We start from the raw sequence: 15,282 nt of genomic DNA on the forward strand, positions 1-15,282 counted from the left end.
ACAAACCTATGTCCCTCAGAAAATTTTTAAAAATACTGAAAAATGAGGGGAAAATCCCACCTACTTTCTGTGCTTGTACATCTGTAGTTCTCACCTTGGCTGTACATTAAAATGATCTCAGGAACAATTTTTTTCGTTTTATTTTTTAGGAGCTATTTTTTCAAATCAGATTTTCTTGGTTTGGGTTGGGCATGTTTAAAAGCTTGCAAGTGATTCTAAGTGCAGTCAGGGTTGAAACCTACTGTATACATAATTAACATAGTAAATTTTTAGTAACGAATCGATTGATGGATTTTGCAATTTTGTATACATTCCCCCGTCCCTCCCCCGCCCCAAATAAAGTTCTCATGCATCTGTGTAGTCTTGTCCTTTTTATTTTTTTCAGGAAATTTTCCCATAAGTGAACTTTCAGAATCTGAATTAGGTACTTCTAAAATGTCCTCCAGAAAAGTGACAATAGTTTCTGCAGCTTTTGTTCATCAAACACGCAGACTTGTGGGTTGCACACTCCTTCCCACGCAGGGACACCGCAGCTTCGGGGAGGGACCCGCCCGCCTTCCCAGGTCAGCACAAAAGGCGCGAGTCGGGGCAGGCGGCCTGGCTTCCGGCTCGCGCCCAGGCCCCGATTACGGCAGCATCGCCTAGAGCCGCGGCCTTCGGGGCGCCGCTGGCGGGGGGTGGAGGGTGGGGTGTCCCAAGTCACGCTCCGCCCCGCTAGCACCAGGGCGCCCCTATCCGCCGCTCCGAGAGCCCGCGCCGCGCCGTCAGCCCGCCTCCCGGAAGGAGAAGGCCTGGATCCGCCCCCTTTCCGCCCGGCTTTGGTTGTCATTGGCTGGCGGCGGGGTATATTAGTACGTCACTTCCGCCAGCTCGGCCTTTCCGCGCTACCCAGGGAGGGCTCCATACGGCGTTGTTCTCGGTGAGTCCCCTGTGGGGTTCCCTGCGTTCCCCCCAGGGCCACCTGAACCACCGTCCTGCACAGACGAGGGGCGCGAGGACCGGGGGTGAGACCTGCAGATGGAGCGGGTCTGGCGGGGCCCGGCGCGCCCCGCATCCGCCCGGCGGCCCGCACGTGGCCTACTAGGCCCGCGGGCTCCCACAGTGCCATCGGAGGTGGCGCTGGAGCCCAGGCTCGGGGCTGGGGTGCGGTCCGAGCTGCTGGTGGGCGCGGGTTCAGAAAGGGGTAGAGTGGGTGATGCACCGCGCTGCGGTCGCCTGGGACCCCCAGGCTTTGGCTGTGAAACCAGAGGCCTAGGCTCCACCTTACACCTGCTGCTGGGGCGCGTCGGGTCTTCCGTTTGGTGCTAATGGGTTTGGGGGAAAAGGAATTAATTGCTCCTGGCGGGAGAGGTGAATTCCAACGCGCCCACCTACGAGGTACCTGAATGCCAACCTGTTCGTCTCTCCACTGCCTTGGCTCCGCTTATGTTCTCGAATGTGGCTGCTCTTCGCACATCTCTGCACATCTGTACCTTGAGCTTAACTCCCAGGTACCTGGAGAAGTGTTGGTTTCATTTAGTTTATTACCCGGCTGTTTGCCCATCCCCACACCACTCTCCCCTCAGTACGATTTGATGCGGTTACGTGTGTGCGAAGTCTGTACCGTTGTGTCTCCTCCCACTGGACTGCACGGTCAACCTAGAAGGTGGGCTAGGTTCCATTGAAAGATGAGGCTGCTTTGAGGAGTAATTAAACGCACCTGCTTCCCCTACCCCCCTGGAATGAAAAGGACTAGATGGTCAACTTTTGTTTTCCAGGTTCCCACGTAACTTAAAGGGAAACTTTTCACAATGTCCGGAGCCCTTGATGTCCTGCAAATGAAGGAGGAGGATGTCCTCAAGTTCCTTGCAGCAGGAACCCACTTAGGTGGCACCAACCTTGACTTCCAAATGGAACAGTACATCTACAAAAGGAAAAGTGATGGTCAGTCATTGCTTTAGTGGCTTTTTTTTTTCTTTTTTTTCTGCCATTCCACCTTTCAGGGCAAATTTTGACTCCCGCTGTTCTGTGGAGAAGTGCTGGGTGAAGTAATTTCTGCGTCTGCCTTGGAGGGCTCTCTACTAAGTAATAAAACTAGATCTCTAGATTGAGAACAGGCTTTAAAACTAACTGTTCTCGCTGTGGCTGGAAGGAAAGGTTTCTGGGCTCCAGTGGAAAAGGGTGGTGGGACTTGAGTTGGGTCATGAAGGTGTGAGATGAGATGCCGAAGCTCATAAGCTGAGTTCCCCTCCCATAGTACCTTAATTTCACAGGTGCTGATAGAGGTTAGTTCAACTAAATTTGGAGGAAAGTCAAGCAAGAGAAGAGGGGATTAGCAGTTCGGCTTGGGAGGTATTAGAAGAGGGAAGATACGTTGTGACAGTGTAGGAGGCATTACTGTGGGTAAAGCAGTTACTCAGTTTGGAGATGGAGCCAAGGAGGGATTTCAGCTCTGATGGAGTTTTAGATTGAATTTGGTGTCAAAGCAGATGAAAGAGGAGTGAGAGGCCAGACAGTGGGCAACAACTCGTAGGCATTACTGCAGAGAAAGAGAAGGTGATGACCTGCGGATGGAAAGTTGCACACTATTAAAGCTCGGGGTGGAGGCCAGTTTTGGCCGATGAACTTCTGAGTGTCGGAAGTGTGCTATATTAATGGCAGGACTTTCGCTGACACCAGTAGAGCTTGCCTCTATGACTGGAGTTGATAGTGCTCTCTGCCACATTCAACTGTTTAGAAGAATGTCCATTTGCAAAGCCAGGTCAAGTGCTAACACCTCTGCTGCCACTAGGCATCTACATCATCAATCTGAAGAGAACCTGGGAGAAGCTTCTGCTGGCAGCTCGGGCCATTGTTGCCATCGAAAACCCAGCTGACGTCAGTGTCATATCGTCCAGGAACACTGGCCAGGTTTGTGGAACAATATGGTTGGTTCTAATTATTTAAAAAATAAACATTTGGGGATGTATGGAAGAGTATAAAAATAACACATGATTTCACTCCAGAAATGTTGAGCAGCCAATATTCAACATTTTCAGTGTATATGACACTTGCCACCTGACAGTGTGTTGAGCTTCATTTTTCATGTCATGTATTTTCTTGTGCCACTAAACATCGAGAAATGACCCTGATAAAATGGCTCATCGGATTTAATGGTAGTCAAATTTTTTATATTTAAATGAAGTACTGGGTTAAAAGAAATTTTGTTGTCAGCTGCAAAGGTTTTCAACTCTTACCTCCTGGGAGAACGCCCTGCTTTTCCCTTTCCCACCCTTGCTCCTAAAATAAGAGAAAAGTTGTGTAAGTATGGTGCTAGTCCTCTCATCCAAGTCTTCATAAGAAGCAAGAGTAAGGATCTTTTCCAACTTAAATAAAAAAGCTTTACTATTCACCCCATTTCTAATTTTGAAAAAAATGCTTGGCTGTGATTTGAACGGAGCTTTTAAAATGGGAGAATCCTTTCATGTTTCATTGTTTAGCTTGATAATAAAACTAGTTCCCATTAGCTTCCAGTGTGTTTTGTGGGGGTGGGAGTAGTGGAGTTGGTTGTTCCCCAGAGGCTGGCTTGTGACTGGATCCCTCCAGTTCAGTGCCTGGCAGAAGAAAGTCTGCTGTGGAATGAACTTAGTGACCACTCTTAGCTTCCTTCAGTGGAAATTTACTAAGCATTTATACTGATCTAGGAAGTGTTGCTAGGTGCTTGGGATATAGCTGGAAAACAGCCAAATGTGCCTTTTGGAAGGCAAACAGGAAGTAATAAGCTCTATAGAAGAAAAGGTGAGGGAAGGTAAAGCTGGCTGTTTCTGCTTTTTGTAGGATAGCTGTGTGATGACCGGAGCTAGAAGTGCTTACTGGTTTTCAGGCACTGTTGTATTGGTTCGTTTAATTTTATAACCCTACTAGAGGCCCTACTATGTGCGCAAAGTCGGGCACTTGCGCACGGGTGGGGTCCCTAGGCCTGGCCAAGCCCCAATTGGGGCCAGAGGCTGGCAGGGGTGGGGGTGACCAGTGGAATGCACTGACCACCAGGGGGCAGCTCCTGCATTGAGTGTCTGCCCCCTGGTGGTCAGTGCCCACCATAGCGACTGGACAGTCAGTTGTAAGGGTTGCTTAGGCTTTCCTATATGTAGAGGAGGAACCTGGAGGCATATGAGTAATTAGCCCAAGTCACTCACAAAGTGGCCCACGTGGGTAGAAATCAAGCAGTGTGGCTTTATCCTCCAGAAGCAAGGGAGCCAGTGAGCCGCAGGCACCTGAGGGGGTGGGGATATGAAGTGTGGGTTGTGGGGTTTTTCACTCTAGTTTTGTAAGTATTTGTCACGTAACATGGAGGCCAGAATGGCTGGAATTTGATGCTTCCATATTTTTGAGAAAGGGATATTTGGGGCTCTGGCTAAAGAGGCTGCTTCCCGTGATAACAGAACCCGTCACACGTTTACTCTGAGGTTCCTCTGTCACGGAGCACTGCTAACTCTTACTGTTAATTCTGAAGCGAGCTGTGCTGAAGTTTGCTGCTGCCACTGGAGCCACTCCCATTGCCGGCCGCTTCACTCCTGGAACCTTCACCAACCAGATCCAGGCAGCCTTCCGGGAGCCAAGACTTCTGGTGGTTACTGACCCCAGGGCTGACCACCAGCCTCTCACAGAGGCGTCTTACGTTAACCTGCCCACCATCGCTCTGTGTAACACCGACTCTCCGCTGCGCTATGTGGACATCGCCATCCCTTGCAACAACAAGGTAACTGCTTTTCCATCTAAACTAGATCTTGAGGATGAGTGCTCCAGAGGGTTGGGCATTTCTGCACATTGTTAGAGCTTGGAGTTGCGGCCCCCGGTGGCCCATTGACTCGCAAGTGTAGGTAGTGTGCTACATGAGAGGCAAGACTTGGCAAACACCACAAGGGTCTCTGGCCCAATGAGTGGAGTTTGATAGTAATTCTTGCTACAAGTGTGAGTTGAATGTATGAGAGCTTTAAGGATATGAAAACATTTGAAAAAGTTTGTTTTCTTCTGCTTTCTCCAAATTTCTTGCTTTTCTTGGGCCTCTCAGGCATTACTTGGCCTTTCTGTTTTCAGACCAGCTTGATGAATTCTGTTATAAGATCCGTAAAAGGTGGGCTGCATGTGGTTCAAGTTGGTCCGGTTTGTCACTGGTCTCAAAACCCTGAGTCTCTTAACACGTTAAGCGCCCAGCCTGTTTTGTCTTTGGGACGGAAAGTATAGTGTCACTCACCGTAACTGACATGGTGCTTAACGTGCTAGAGGTTTTTAATTAAATAACCAGTGTCCTGGCACTGATTTTGGGGTATTTAATTTTGTTGCCTAGGATAGAAGCTTGACAGCAGTACTTTTATAAAATTTCAACCAATCAAGGTGGAGAACCACTGATAAATTGAACAATCTTAATTTCTTGTTATAAACACTTAATACTGAGCCATGTCTGTTCTCTTGGTACCAAGAACCTAGATGATGTGGGTTTGGGTTAGGTGGAATGGGAGGTACATGCTGTTTGGGGTTGACCGAGTGTCACTTCTGTTGATTTCAGAGAGGAAGGGAGAGGGAGCTAGAAACATCAATGATGAGAGAGAGAATCATTGATCGGCTGCCTCCTGCATGCCCCATACTGGGGATTAAGCCTACAAAACCCGGGCATGTGCCCTGACTGGGAATCAAATCAGGACCTCTGGGTTCAGGGAGATGGTCAACCATGGAACCGCATCGGCCAGGCCCAAGTGTCACTTTCTAATACCCTGGCATTCTTGCAGGGGGCTCACTCAGTGGGTCTGATGTGGTGGATGCTGGCCCGGGAAGTACTCCGCATGCGTGGCACTATCTCCCGTGAACACCCGTGGGAAGTCATGCCTGATCTTTACTTCTACAGAGATCCTGAAGAGGTAAGCTTCCTCCACAAAGGCTTGTGGTCACATAAGCAAATTGGACACCTTGGTTTATACTTTCTGCAAGTAGAAGTTGTCAGTCCTTATGAAAAAAAAACACTTTTTTTTTTTAAACCAGATTGAAAAGGAAGAACAGGCTGCTGCTGAAAAGGCTGTGACCAAGGAGGAATTTCAGGGCGAATGGACTGCTCCTGCTCCCGAGTTCACTGCTGCTCAGCCTGAGGTTACAGACTGGTCTGAAGGCGTGCAGGTGCCCTCTGTACCCATTCAGCAGTTTCCTACTGGTACGTACAGCAAAGCCTCCATGTAATGGACTAATTTGGGTGAGGGGTGTTAAACCCAAAGTCCATTAAAAAATTAACAAGCTAGGTTACCTGTTTTTACTTTATGTAGACACGTTTGTGTAATTAAAATTAAGTATGAAAAGTTTTAACTTCACAGTAAAGTTTTCTATATATATTACTATAATTTTAAATTTGTAAATTTAAATAGGTCTAGTTACTTCGAGTAAACATGCACATAGCTGAGGTATGGCTTAGCGCATGTCACAACATCCAAGGAAAGACATGCCATTTAACAACAACCAATTACCTCATGTGATGTGTGATATTATGCTAGTCATTCTAATCATTGGCTGAACATTGTTTACAAGCGGTGACTCTTGAGTTTAAATATGTAGACTATAGTTGTAGATACATAATATTTATGTCAGCGAAATCACTAGTGTTTTTTTCAACATGGCCTATTCACTAAAATTAGTTAAAAATAACAGTATGGATTAATAACAAAAATAAGCTGCTAATTATGAGCAAAACTTGGTTTAAAAGCCTTTTCAAAAATTAATAGGGTGTTAATTTTCTCATGACATACGGACTGGAAATTTTGTTCATTAAATCCGAAGTCTGTTAAATCAAGGTCTGCAAAATCAATGGTTTACTGTATCATGATAGAAGTGCATCAAGCTGGTGGTTTGGAACGTCTGTTTTTAATCTAACTTGAATGATCTCCAAGGCCATATTAAAAAGTTTGTCCCGGTATTCATAGCTGTGTTAACCTGAGAGATTGAATTCAGGTGCATTTGAACAGATGTGATTTTGAAATGTGTGTCTGACAGAATGCGAGGCAGATTGCTGGTGCCAGGGAGGTGACAAAAAATACTATGGGAACAGAGCTGATGGCTTTTCTTTTTTGGTATTTTCTTAACAGAAGACTGGAGTGCTCAGCCTGCCACTGAAGACTGGTCTGCAGCTCCCACTGCTCAGGCTACTGAATGGGTAGGAACAACCACTGAGTGGTCCTAAGCTGTTCTTCCACAAATTCTTAACAGAACGGAAATAAGGTTGATGGAAAATAAACAGTTTCTAAAAGTCGTGTCCATTGTTTCAGTTTTTTATTCCAGATCAAGATGCCTGGAGTTACTTTAGGTGCCTTGACAAGTGTATTGCTTTTCACTTGGGAATTTCCCTGAGCTTTTTTGTATAAGGATCGTCATATGTTCTGGAAGTAGATGTGAATAGCTGCACATAAGTGCTAACCCTAGGATTATTCTTCCAAGGTTCTGATGTGCTTAACATCTGTATTGGTCAATTCTATAGAATCCAGATTTTAATTGGTTTTCATTGAGAGCCCCACTATTTGACAGTTGTGTGGGCAATGTATGAGTAACGTGGCATTAAAGACCCACTTTGGGCAAAGGTGGGATATGGTCTTCAATTGTAGAACCACTGGAGGTCACAGCCTCTCCAGCTTTGAGAGGCATCTATTTTCTGTCATCTAGTCAGCTTATCTATAGATTCTGGGAGAGGGTTGTACACGATGTGCAGAAATTCCACAGAATATTGCATGGTGCTCTGTACATTTCAGTTCTATTCAGAATATGGCTCTCTGCTGAGGTCACAGTGCCACTCAGCCAAGTGAAAACTATTGACTTGAATGAGAATAGAGCAGTTAAGTGGTTCCAGATTTGGAGTAGCTGCAATGATTTACATAGATTTTTTTGTACCCTTGGAAATGGACAAAATGTCCATGTGACTTTGCAGGGCCCCTTGCAGTGGAGCAGAGACAAAGGGGACCCCTCAGGTCAAGCAGCATTAACTTCATAGGAAGTCTGCCACGGGCTGTGTTTAGGAACAAGTTGGACAAATCTGCCATGTCCTTCAAAGCTCCAGTGTGTTTGGAGCTCAAACCCATGACAGGTGGTCAGCACACGTGTGGTACTTTCTGGAATCAGGGTGGCTGGAAAGCAGGGGTAGATGGGGAGAAGGGACGCTGGGTGTAAGGGCCAAGTGAGGGATGGAAAGCTAATTTGTCAATATGTTTTGTGGTTAAGGAGACTGTTCAGAGAACAAGGAATAGGAAAACATGGTCGGTTTCATCTAGAGCAGCCATGGGCAAACTACGGCCTGCAGGCCGGATCCGGCCCGTTTGAAATGAATAAAACTAAAAAAAAAGAAAGACTGTACCCTTTTATGTAATGATGTTTACTTTGAATTTATATTAGTTCACACAAACACTCTATCCATGCTTTTGTTCCGGCCCTCTGGTCCAGTTTAAGAACCCATTGTGGCCCTCGAGTCAAAAAGTGTGCCCACCCCTGCTCTAGAGTGTACATTTTTTGTTATAAATTGACTCCTGCCTGCAATTGCTGAACCCTCCAGGGCAGTGGTTCTCCACCTTCCTAATGCCGCGACCCTTTAATACAGTTCCTCATGTTGTGACCCCCCAGCCATAAAATTATTTTCGTTGCTACTTCATAACTGTAATTTTGCTACTGTAAACAATATGTAATTCTATGTTTTCCAGTGGTCTTAGGCGACCCCTGTGAAAGGGGTTGCAACCCACAGGTTGAGAACAGCTGCTCCAGGGACTCCCAATCTATTCCCTTACTGCCTCGGATCCCCTCCAGTCCTGTGTCTTAGTGCCCAATATCTCTAAGCTGGAAACCTTGCTGCATTCCTCTTGGGGAACTTCTGGCATTGGCACAACATCAAACAGCCTTTTGTCTTCCATATATAATATAATTTTAAGGATGAGATGTCTGGCAAGGTTACTGTACCCCATACCAGAAGCCAGGTCCTAGATTGGGAATTTGTTTACAGACTCCTTACCTGACTGGGTTAAACTTGCCCTGAGGATCATCCTCTTCACAGCCTTCATGAGAAGTCGTAGACACGAGACTTGTAGACCAAGTAGCCATTGCTACTACAGGAGCCATCAGACAAAGTAGTTCTTCAAAGTAGTCCCACAAAAGCAGCCCAGCCACCTGGCTGGTCAGTGGCAATTTACACCCTCAAAAGAGGCCTCATGCTGATTTGTGATGCTGGTACTACCTAAACATACATCCTTGCCTGCACACATGCATATGGCAGATTGGCTATTCTTTTTTTTTTTTTTTTTTAAATATATTTTATTGATTTTTCACAGAGAGGAAGGGAGAGAGATGGAGAGAGTCAGAAACATCGATGAGAGAGAAACATCGATCAGCTGCCTCTTGCACATCCCCCACCGGGGATGTGCCCGCAACCCAGGTACATGCCCTTGACCGGAATCGAACCCGGGACCTCTCAGTCTGCAGGCTGACGCTCTATCCACTGAGCCAAACCGGTTTCGGCAAGGCCTATTCTTAATAGGGTTCCCACACCACCCCTTACACAGGATGGTCTTTTAGGTGAACCCTGCCCATTTGCCAGCTCCTTGAACAGAGTACAACAATCATGGGTCTGCCCTAGGTGAAGCTCACATTCCTGTCCCCTCACGGTGTGCCATCAAGGCCATTACATAGTTAACCCTGTAAAGACCAGCTGGCCAAGGGGCTACTTTGCTCAGCATCTGAATCGAACTATATAGTTCGTCAGTATCCAAATGGACAGTCTCAGTTGTGCATGTAGCAGGGTTCTTTACTAGATCCATCCTTACACCACCTGGCCTCCGGGAGGGGTGGCGTACCTTCTCGGCGACAGACTAAGGACTACCCCTCCATAGGGGTTTCATCTCTTGATGGGTCTCATGTCACAGGACCCAACAGGGTTTGCAATTACTGTGACAGAGGGTTGGTACTTAACTGCTGCTCTCCATTGATAGTTACTGCAACTAGGTTAAAAAAAATACGGGTTTCCTCCCTAATTTTGTATATATAAATTTTTTCATAAAAATAGACTGCCTAGTTCTGTTGAACATTGCAATTCACTGAAGTTTACTGAGGAGAAAAATCAAATTGGCCAATATCAAGTATTGACATGAAAATACCATACACTATCACCTCCAGTAGATTCCTAAAATAGACTTTCAACCTGAGGTTAGTTTGATTCCTGGTCAGGGCATATGCCTGGGTTGCGGGCTGGATCCCCAGTGTGGGGCCTGCAGTGGGCAGCCGGTCAGGATACTCTCATCACCGATGTTTCTCTGTCCCTCTCCCTCTCTGGAATAAATAAAAAATACATTTTTGAAAAAAGATTGTGTTTGATCATTAATTCAAATCTATTAACTCAAATGGCCACAGATTACCTAGGATCTGTGATTTTCTCAAGGCATTTTCTTAAACCACCAGACAGAATGGTAGATGCGTGGCTGTTGGTGAGCACAGAATTAAAGGCAGTTCTCTTTTCTGTTAATGTTGGGTCTCTGCTTATTTCCTGTCTCTGTATTGATAGCGGTGCTTAGACTCGGGGCTCCCCATTGCGATGTGCTGACCTCCGACCAAGGTCCCCTTGACCAACTCTAGTCAGGAGGCCTCTGCCTTGGGACGTCTGTCTGTCTGTATCATCCCATTTGAACAAGAATCTAGTTGAGTCATTTTAGCAAGAATACCCCACCCTTGATATCTAATTGAATTCCTCACCCCCCGCCCCCCCATCCTCTCCACCCCCATAGTGATGTCTGCTCAGTTGGGCCTGACTCAGCAAGAATCCTGTCAAGTGGGTTTGGCCAGAACGCCCCCCCCCCCCCTATATTTCCTCTCAGTAATTTTCCGTTCACCAACTCCCTCAACCTGCTCCTGGGCTGTAAATCCCCTCTTTCCTATGTTGTCTTTGGAACCGAGCCCAGTGTTACAGTGAAGTCTCTTTTTCTCCTGCAGTGGTTCTCAACCTTCTGGCCCTTTAAATACAGTTCCTCATGTTGTGACCCAACCATAAAATTATTTTCATTGCTACTTCATAACCGTAATGTTGCTACTGTTTTGAATTGTAATGTAAATATCTGATGCAGGATGGTCTTAGGCAACTCCTGTGAAAGGGTCCTTTGACCACCAAAGGGGTCGCGACCCACAGGTTGAGAACCGCTGTCTATTGCAACAGCTGAATAAAATCTGTTTTTAACCCTTTAATTACTGTTCAGCTCTGGTTTTCTTTAACACAGTACATTGATCCATTCTTGCTCTGAGTCTCTATTTTTGCTAGAATCCTTACATTTTGCTACCCTATGCCCACCCTGTCCTTCTCTAATAGTAATGATACAAGGGGTAAAATCCATGAGTTGGGCTCAGAAAGTTGAATAGGAGAGGCATGTCACCTTAAGAGTGAGTGTTTTTTTTTGTGTGTGTTTTTTAATCCTTACCCCAGGATATTTTTCCATTGATTTTTAGAGAGAGGGAAAGACAGAAGCATCGATGTGAGAGAAACAAAATCCATTGGTTGCCTCTTGAACAAGCCCGGGCCAGGGAGGAGCCTGCAAATGTAGTACGTCCCCTTGACCAGAATAGAACCTGGGATCCTACGGGCCACAGGCCGAAGCTCTATCCACAGAGCCAAACTGGCTAGGGCAAGAGTGAGTTTTAACACAGCAAGTTGGATAAAGCCCAGTCCCTTAATTAAGGAATATAATATACATCATTCCACAGGTCATTAGTGGCCAAACACAATTCACAATTTTGACTGGGCGGAGGATAGGAGAGAGAGAGGAAGAGGAGAGGGAGAAGGAGAGGGGACAGAGTCTGGAGCTTGGGAACACAGAGGCTTTGTCTGAGCTGCTGGCAGCTCAGATGGTGCTGTATTCTGTTTACCAAAGTTGGGGACTGTAGCTAAAAAACTGTAAGATCAAGGTCAAAGTCTTGATGGAGACAGATCGGCTCTGAAAGTTAGGATTAAAGGACAAATGAAGACCCATTTAGGTTTCTTTCAGTTTTGATCAACCAATTCACTATATGCCTTGAAATAATTAAATGGTCTTACAGCTATTCATAAAACTCATTTTTTTCATATTTCTACAGGAAAAAAATAGCATTTTTGTCATGAATCTGAAAATCTTTGGCTTGTTTTTTCAATCTTTTAAATAAAAAACCAATTTTTACAACACATTGTGACACAAGGTTTTGTTAAACAACAATGCTCTAATTGTGGATGACTTCATGTACATTGAAGCTTTAGGGTGAAATAATAGAGATGCCCTTATCTCATCAGAGTCTTTCCTAAGATAACTTCCCTCTATAAATGACCCACTCATTTCATACTTACCTTCACCAATCTCCATAACAAGATGTCATACCCTCCAACCCTTTTTCTGCTTGAATCTCTCTACACTCATATAAAATAGTGTATGTTTCACTGTGAATGAGTATGGATTTATTTTTAAAGTAATGAAAATGTCAGAGAATTTGATAGTGGTGATGTTTCTACAACCCTTAAATATATTTTAAAAGCTCTACATTTTATGCCTAAAATTTCGAATTCTATAGTACATATATGTTATATTACAATAAAATAATTACTGTGTTTTTGGTTAAAAGTGGCAGGTGAACAACACATACTGTTTCTTCCAAAAATATGGAGAAACGATGCATTCACAATTTTGAGGGAGAATAATTTTCAATCTGGAATTCTATACCCAACAAGGCAATCAAATGGGAGGGTAGAATAAAGCAGCTTTCAGGTACGCAAGAACTAAAACAAAATTCACTTAACACGTGCTCTTTCCAATGACGGCACTAGAGAGTGTACTTCAGAAAATGAGGGAGCAGACAAAAAATGAGAATGACATGGGATCCATGACATAGGTGATCCTTACGGCAAGAAAGTGCAGGGAAGTTTCAGTCCCGCACCAGACTTTGAGAGCAGCCAGTCCAAAAGTCGAGCCAGAGAACAGATTATGAAGGCAGTAGAAGTAAACAATTATTTGATAGATTGGAATATTTGAAAAATTGATAGTTATTTGACAGGTCTGTTGGAATATTTAAAAAAAGTGAGAAAACACTAAGCAAATTAAAATAAATGAAAGCAAAATAGGACAATTATTAACTCCAGGAAAAACAAATTTGTACAAAGAAATGAAGTCATCATCATTGATTACAAAGTTGTGTAGAAAAGATATTTACTTATTGATAATAATATAAATATTGACAGGTATAACTACATTCAGTTGGTAAGGGGAGAGGGAGAGAAAGGGGGAGAGTGTAAGAAAATTAAGCCCTCAATTAGGAGCCAATGGTCTGTAATAAGCATATATGTAGCTGTTTGTATGGATTTTTAACAGTATGGAAATGAATAGAGAAAAATAGCTAAAATTTGTTGAACGTGTTGCCTTTGGTGAGTGGGGTTATGGAGTGGGATGAAGTGCAAAAGGGGCTGTTGTTTCTCCCCATTAGCCTTTTAATGCATTATAACTTTGTGCAAATATTATTTTGATAAATACTCATGAAAATGAATTAAAATAGTAGTTACAGTAACTGATGTATTCGTTTGCTAGGGCTGCCATTACATAGTACCACCTAGTATCACTGAGTGGCTTAAACAGCAGTTCTCCAGGCTGGAAGTCCAAGCAGAAGATGTCAACATGTTGTTTACTCTGGAGGGCTGGAGAGAAGGTACGTCCCAGATGACTCTTGTTGGCTTGTAAATGATCATCGTCTCCATGTGTCTTCACATTGACTCCCCTCCATGAGTGTCTCTGTGTCCAATGTCTTCTTTAAAAAAAAAATAATAATAATAATAAAAAAAAAAATAAATATATATATATATAATTGATTTCACAGAGGAAGGGAGAGGAAGAGAGATAGAAACATCAATGATGAGAGAATCACTGATTGGCTGCCTTCTGCACACCCCCTACTGGGGATCAAGCCCACAATCCAGGCATGTGCCCTTGGCTGGAATCGAACCCGAGACCCTCCAGTCCGAAGGCCGATGCTCTATCCACTGATCCAAACTGGCTAGGGCCAATGTCTTTTTTTTTTTTTTTTATAGGACATCAGTGACCCACCCTAACCTCATTTTCACTTGATCACCTTTGAAAAGACCCATTTCTAAGTAAGGTCTGGGAGTTAGGTCTGCAGCCTGTGAATTTGGAGGGGGCACAATTCAGCCCATAACATGGGGGGATTGTTGGTGGCAGCCAAAGTTTCTGTGGAGAAATTATCTGTAACGTTAGCAAGTCATTTAATTTTGGCCACGAATCCACTTGAAGTTCTAGGAGGTGGTGCCCTCTGTGGAACACAAAGCTGCCATTCAAAGAATTGCCCCTGGCTCAGGTGTGGCTCCTACGCTGTCTTTCTGGGACTGAGAACACCACCGCATGAAGGGCAAACACCAAACTTTAAATAGGCGTAAAGAGAGATGCATAACGAGTGTTCTGTGGGAACGCCATACTTCGGTTGCATAAATTGTGCATCACTCCATATATCATGGAGTAGAAGATCAAAGACAGGACTTCACAAAATTTGCCAGTAAGGACGTTTGTTGGAAAGGTTTGAGAAGCAGAGGAGTCCTTTAGGGAAGAGGTTATCTCTACAACCTACCCACTCTATCTTGCACTTTTGAAATAACCTGAATTCACCAGAGAGAAAGGGGGTGGGGGAGGAGAAGAGGGTACAGAGGGATAAATGGTGATGGAAGGAGATTTTACTTGGGTTGGTGAACACAATATAATATATAGATGCTGTATTATGGAATTGTACACCTGAAACCTATGTAGTTTTATTAGTCAGTGTCACCCTAATAAATTCAATTATAAAATAAAATGCAAAAGAAAAGCCTGAAAAATAAAATGAAGTGCAAAAAAAAAAGCCTATTTAGACATCTCCAGTTGTTTTCTAAATAGGAAATGTGTACTTACAACTGTTTCACAAGCTTCTTTAGGGCCAGACCACAATAGCTAACATGGATGTAGCACTATGTGCCAGGCACAGTTCCAACCAGTGTGACATCCTAACTGGCTTAGTGACTCCCTGAGTCCTCCAGAGCCTGTGCTCTGAGCCACCTTGTTCTGCTCCCGAACCCTCACACACATCCATGCAGTACAGGCAAAGTGCTGGCCTCACAGCAGGAGTGAACCAACCAGCAGATGTATGTACCTCGTTACGCAGATCAAGAACGTTTAAGTAGCCATGAAGTTAGGGTGCAATGAGATTTACATGGTATGTTTTCAGTCTTCTTGGATCGCCTCCTCAAGATCCCCTAGGATGATTCTTTTCGCATTA

The 15,282-nt window shown here is 44.5% G+C and overlaps 1 protein-coding gene and 2 non-coding genes across 5 annotated transcripts; all 3 read left to right on the forward strand.

The window, feature by feature from the left end:
- The first annotated feature begins 762 nt into the window (after positions 1-762).
- RPSA (ribosomal protein SA) lies at positions 763-7,249 on the forward strand. Of its 3 annotated transcripts, none has more exons than XM_059664457.1 (7): positions 763-919; positions 1,758-1,923; positions 2,771-2,889; positions 4,472-4,717; positions 5,745-5,873; positions 5,995-6,160; positions 7,083-7,249. In XM_059664457.1, the coding sequence occupies exons 2-7, from the start codon at positions 1,791-1,793 to the stop codon at positions 7,175-7,177; spliced, it is 888 nt and encodes a 295-aa protein (XP_059520440.1). In that variant the 5' UTR covers positions 763-919; positions 1,758-1,790; the 3' UTR covers positions 7,178-7,249. The 3 variants fall into 3 exon arrangements, with proteins under 3 accessions (XP_059520440.1, XP_059520441.1, XP_059520442.1); XM_059664458.1 differs by having other exon boundaries at positions 7,086-7,249; XM_059664459.1 differs by lacking the exon at positions 5,745-5,873.
- LOC132215991 (small nucleolar RNA SNORA62/SNORA6 family) lies at positions 2,557-2,706 on the forward strand. The gene has a single exon (XR_009448677.1). It is a non-coding gene; the product is annotated as a small nucleolar RNA SNORA62/SNORA6 family (small nucleolar RNA).
- LOC132215992 (small nucleolar RNA SNORA62/SNORA6 family) lies at positions 4,778-4,929 on the forward strand. Its single transcript, XR_009448678.1, has one exon. It is a non-coding gene; the product is annotated as a small nucleolar RNA SNORA62/SNORA6 family (small nucleolar RNA).
- Positions 7,250-15,282: the final 8,033 nt, after the last annotated feature.

This window comes from Myotis daubentonii, chromosome 14 (assembly GCF_963259705.1).
Source record: "Myotis daubentonii chromosome 14, mMyoDau2.1, whole genome shotgun sequence".
NCBI lineage: Eukaryota > Metazoa > Chordata > Mammalia > Chiroptera > Vespertilionidae > Myotis > Myotis daubentonii.

Coding starts and splice junctions, on each gene's coding strand:
- RPSA (XM_059664457.1), top strand. CDS start 1,791: ATGTCCGGAGCCCTTGATGTCCTGCAAATGAAGGAGGAGGATGTCCTC. Junction 2,890..4,471: donor CGTCCAGGAACACTGGCCAG/GTTTGTGGAACA, acceptor TTAATTCTGAAG/CGAGCTGTGCTGAAGTTTGC. Junction 4,718..5,744: donor CCATCCCTTGCAACAACAAG/GTAACTGCTTTT, acceptor GCATTCTTGCAG/GGGGCTCACTCAGTGGGTCT.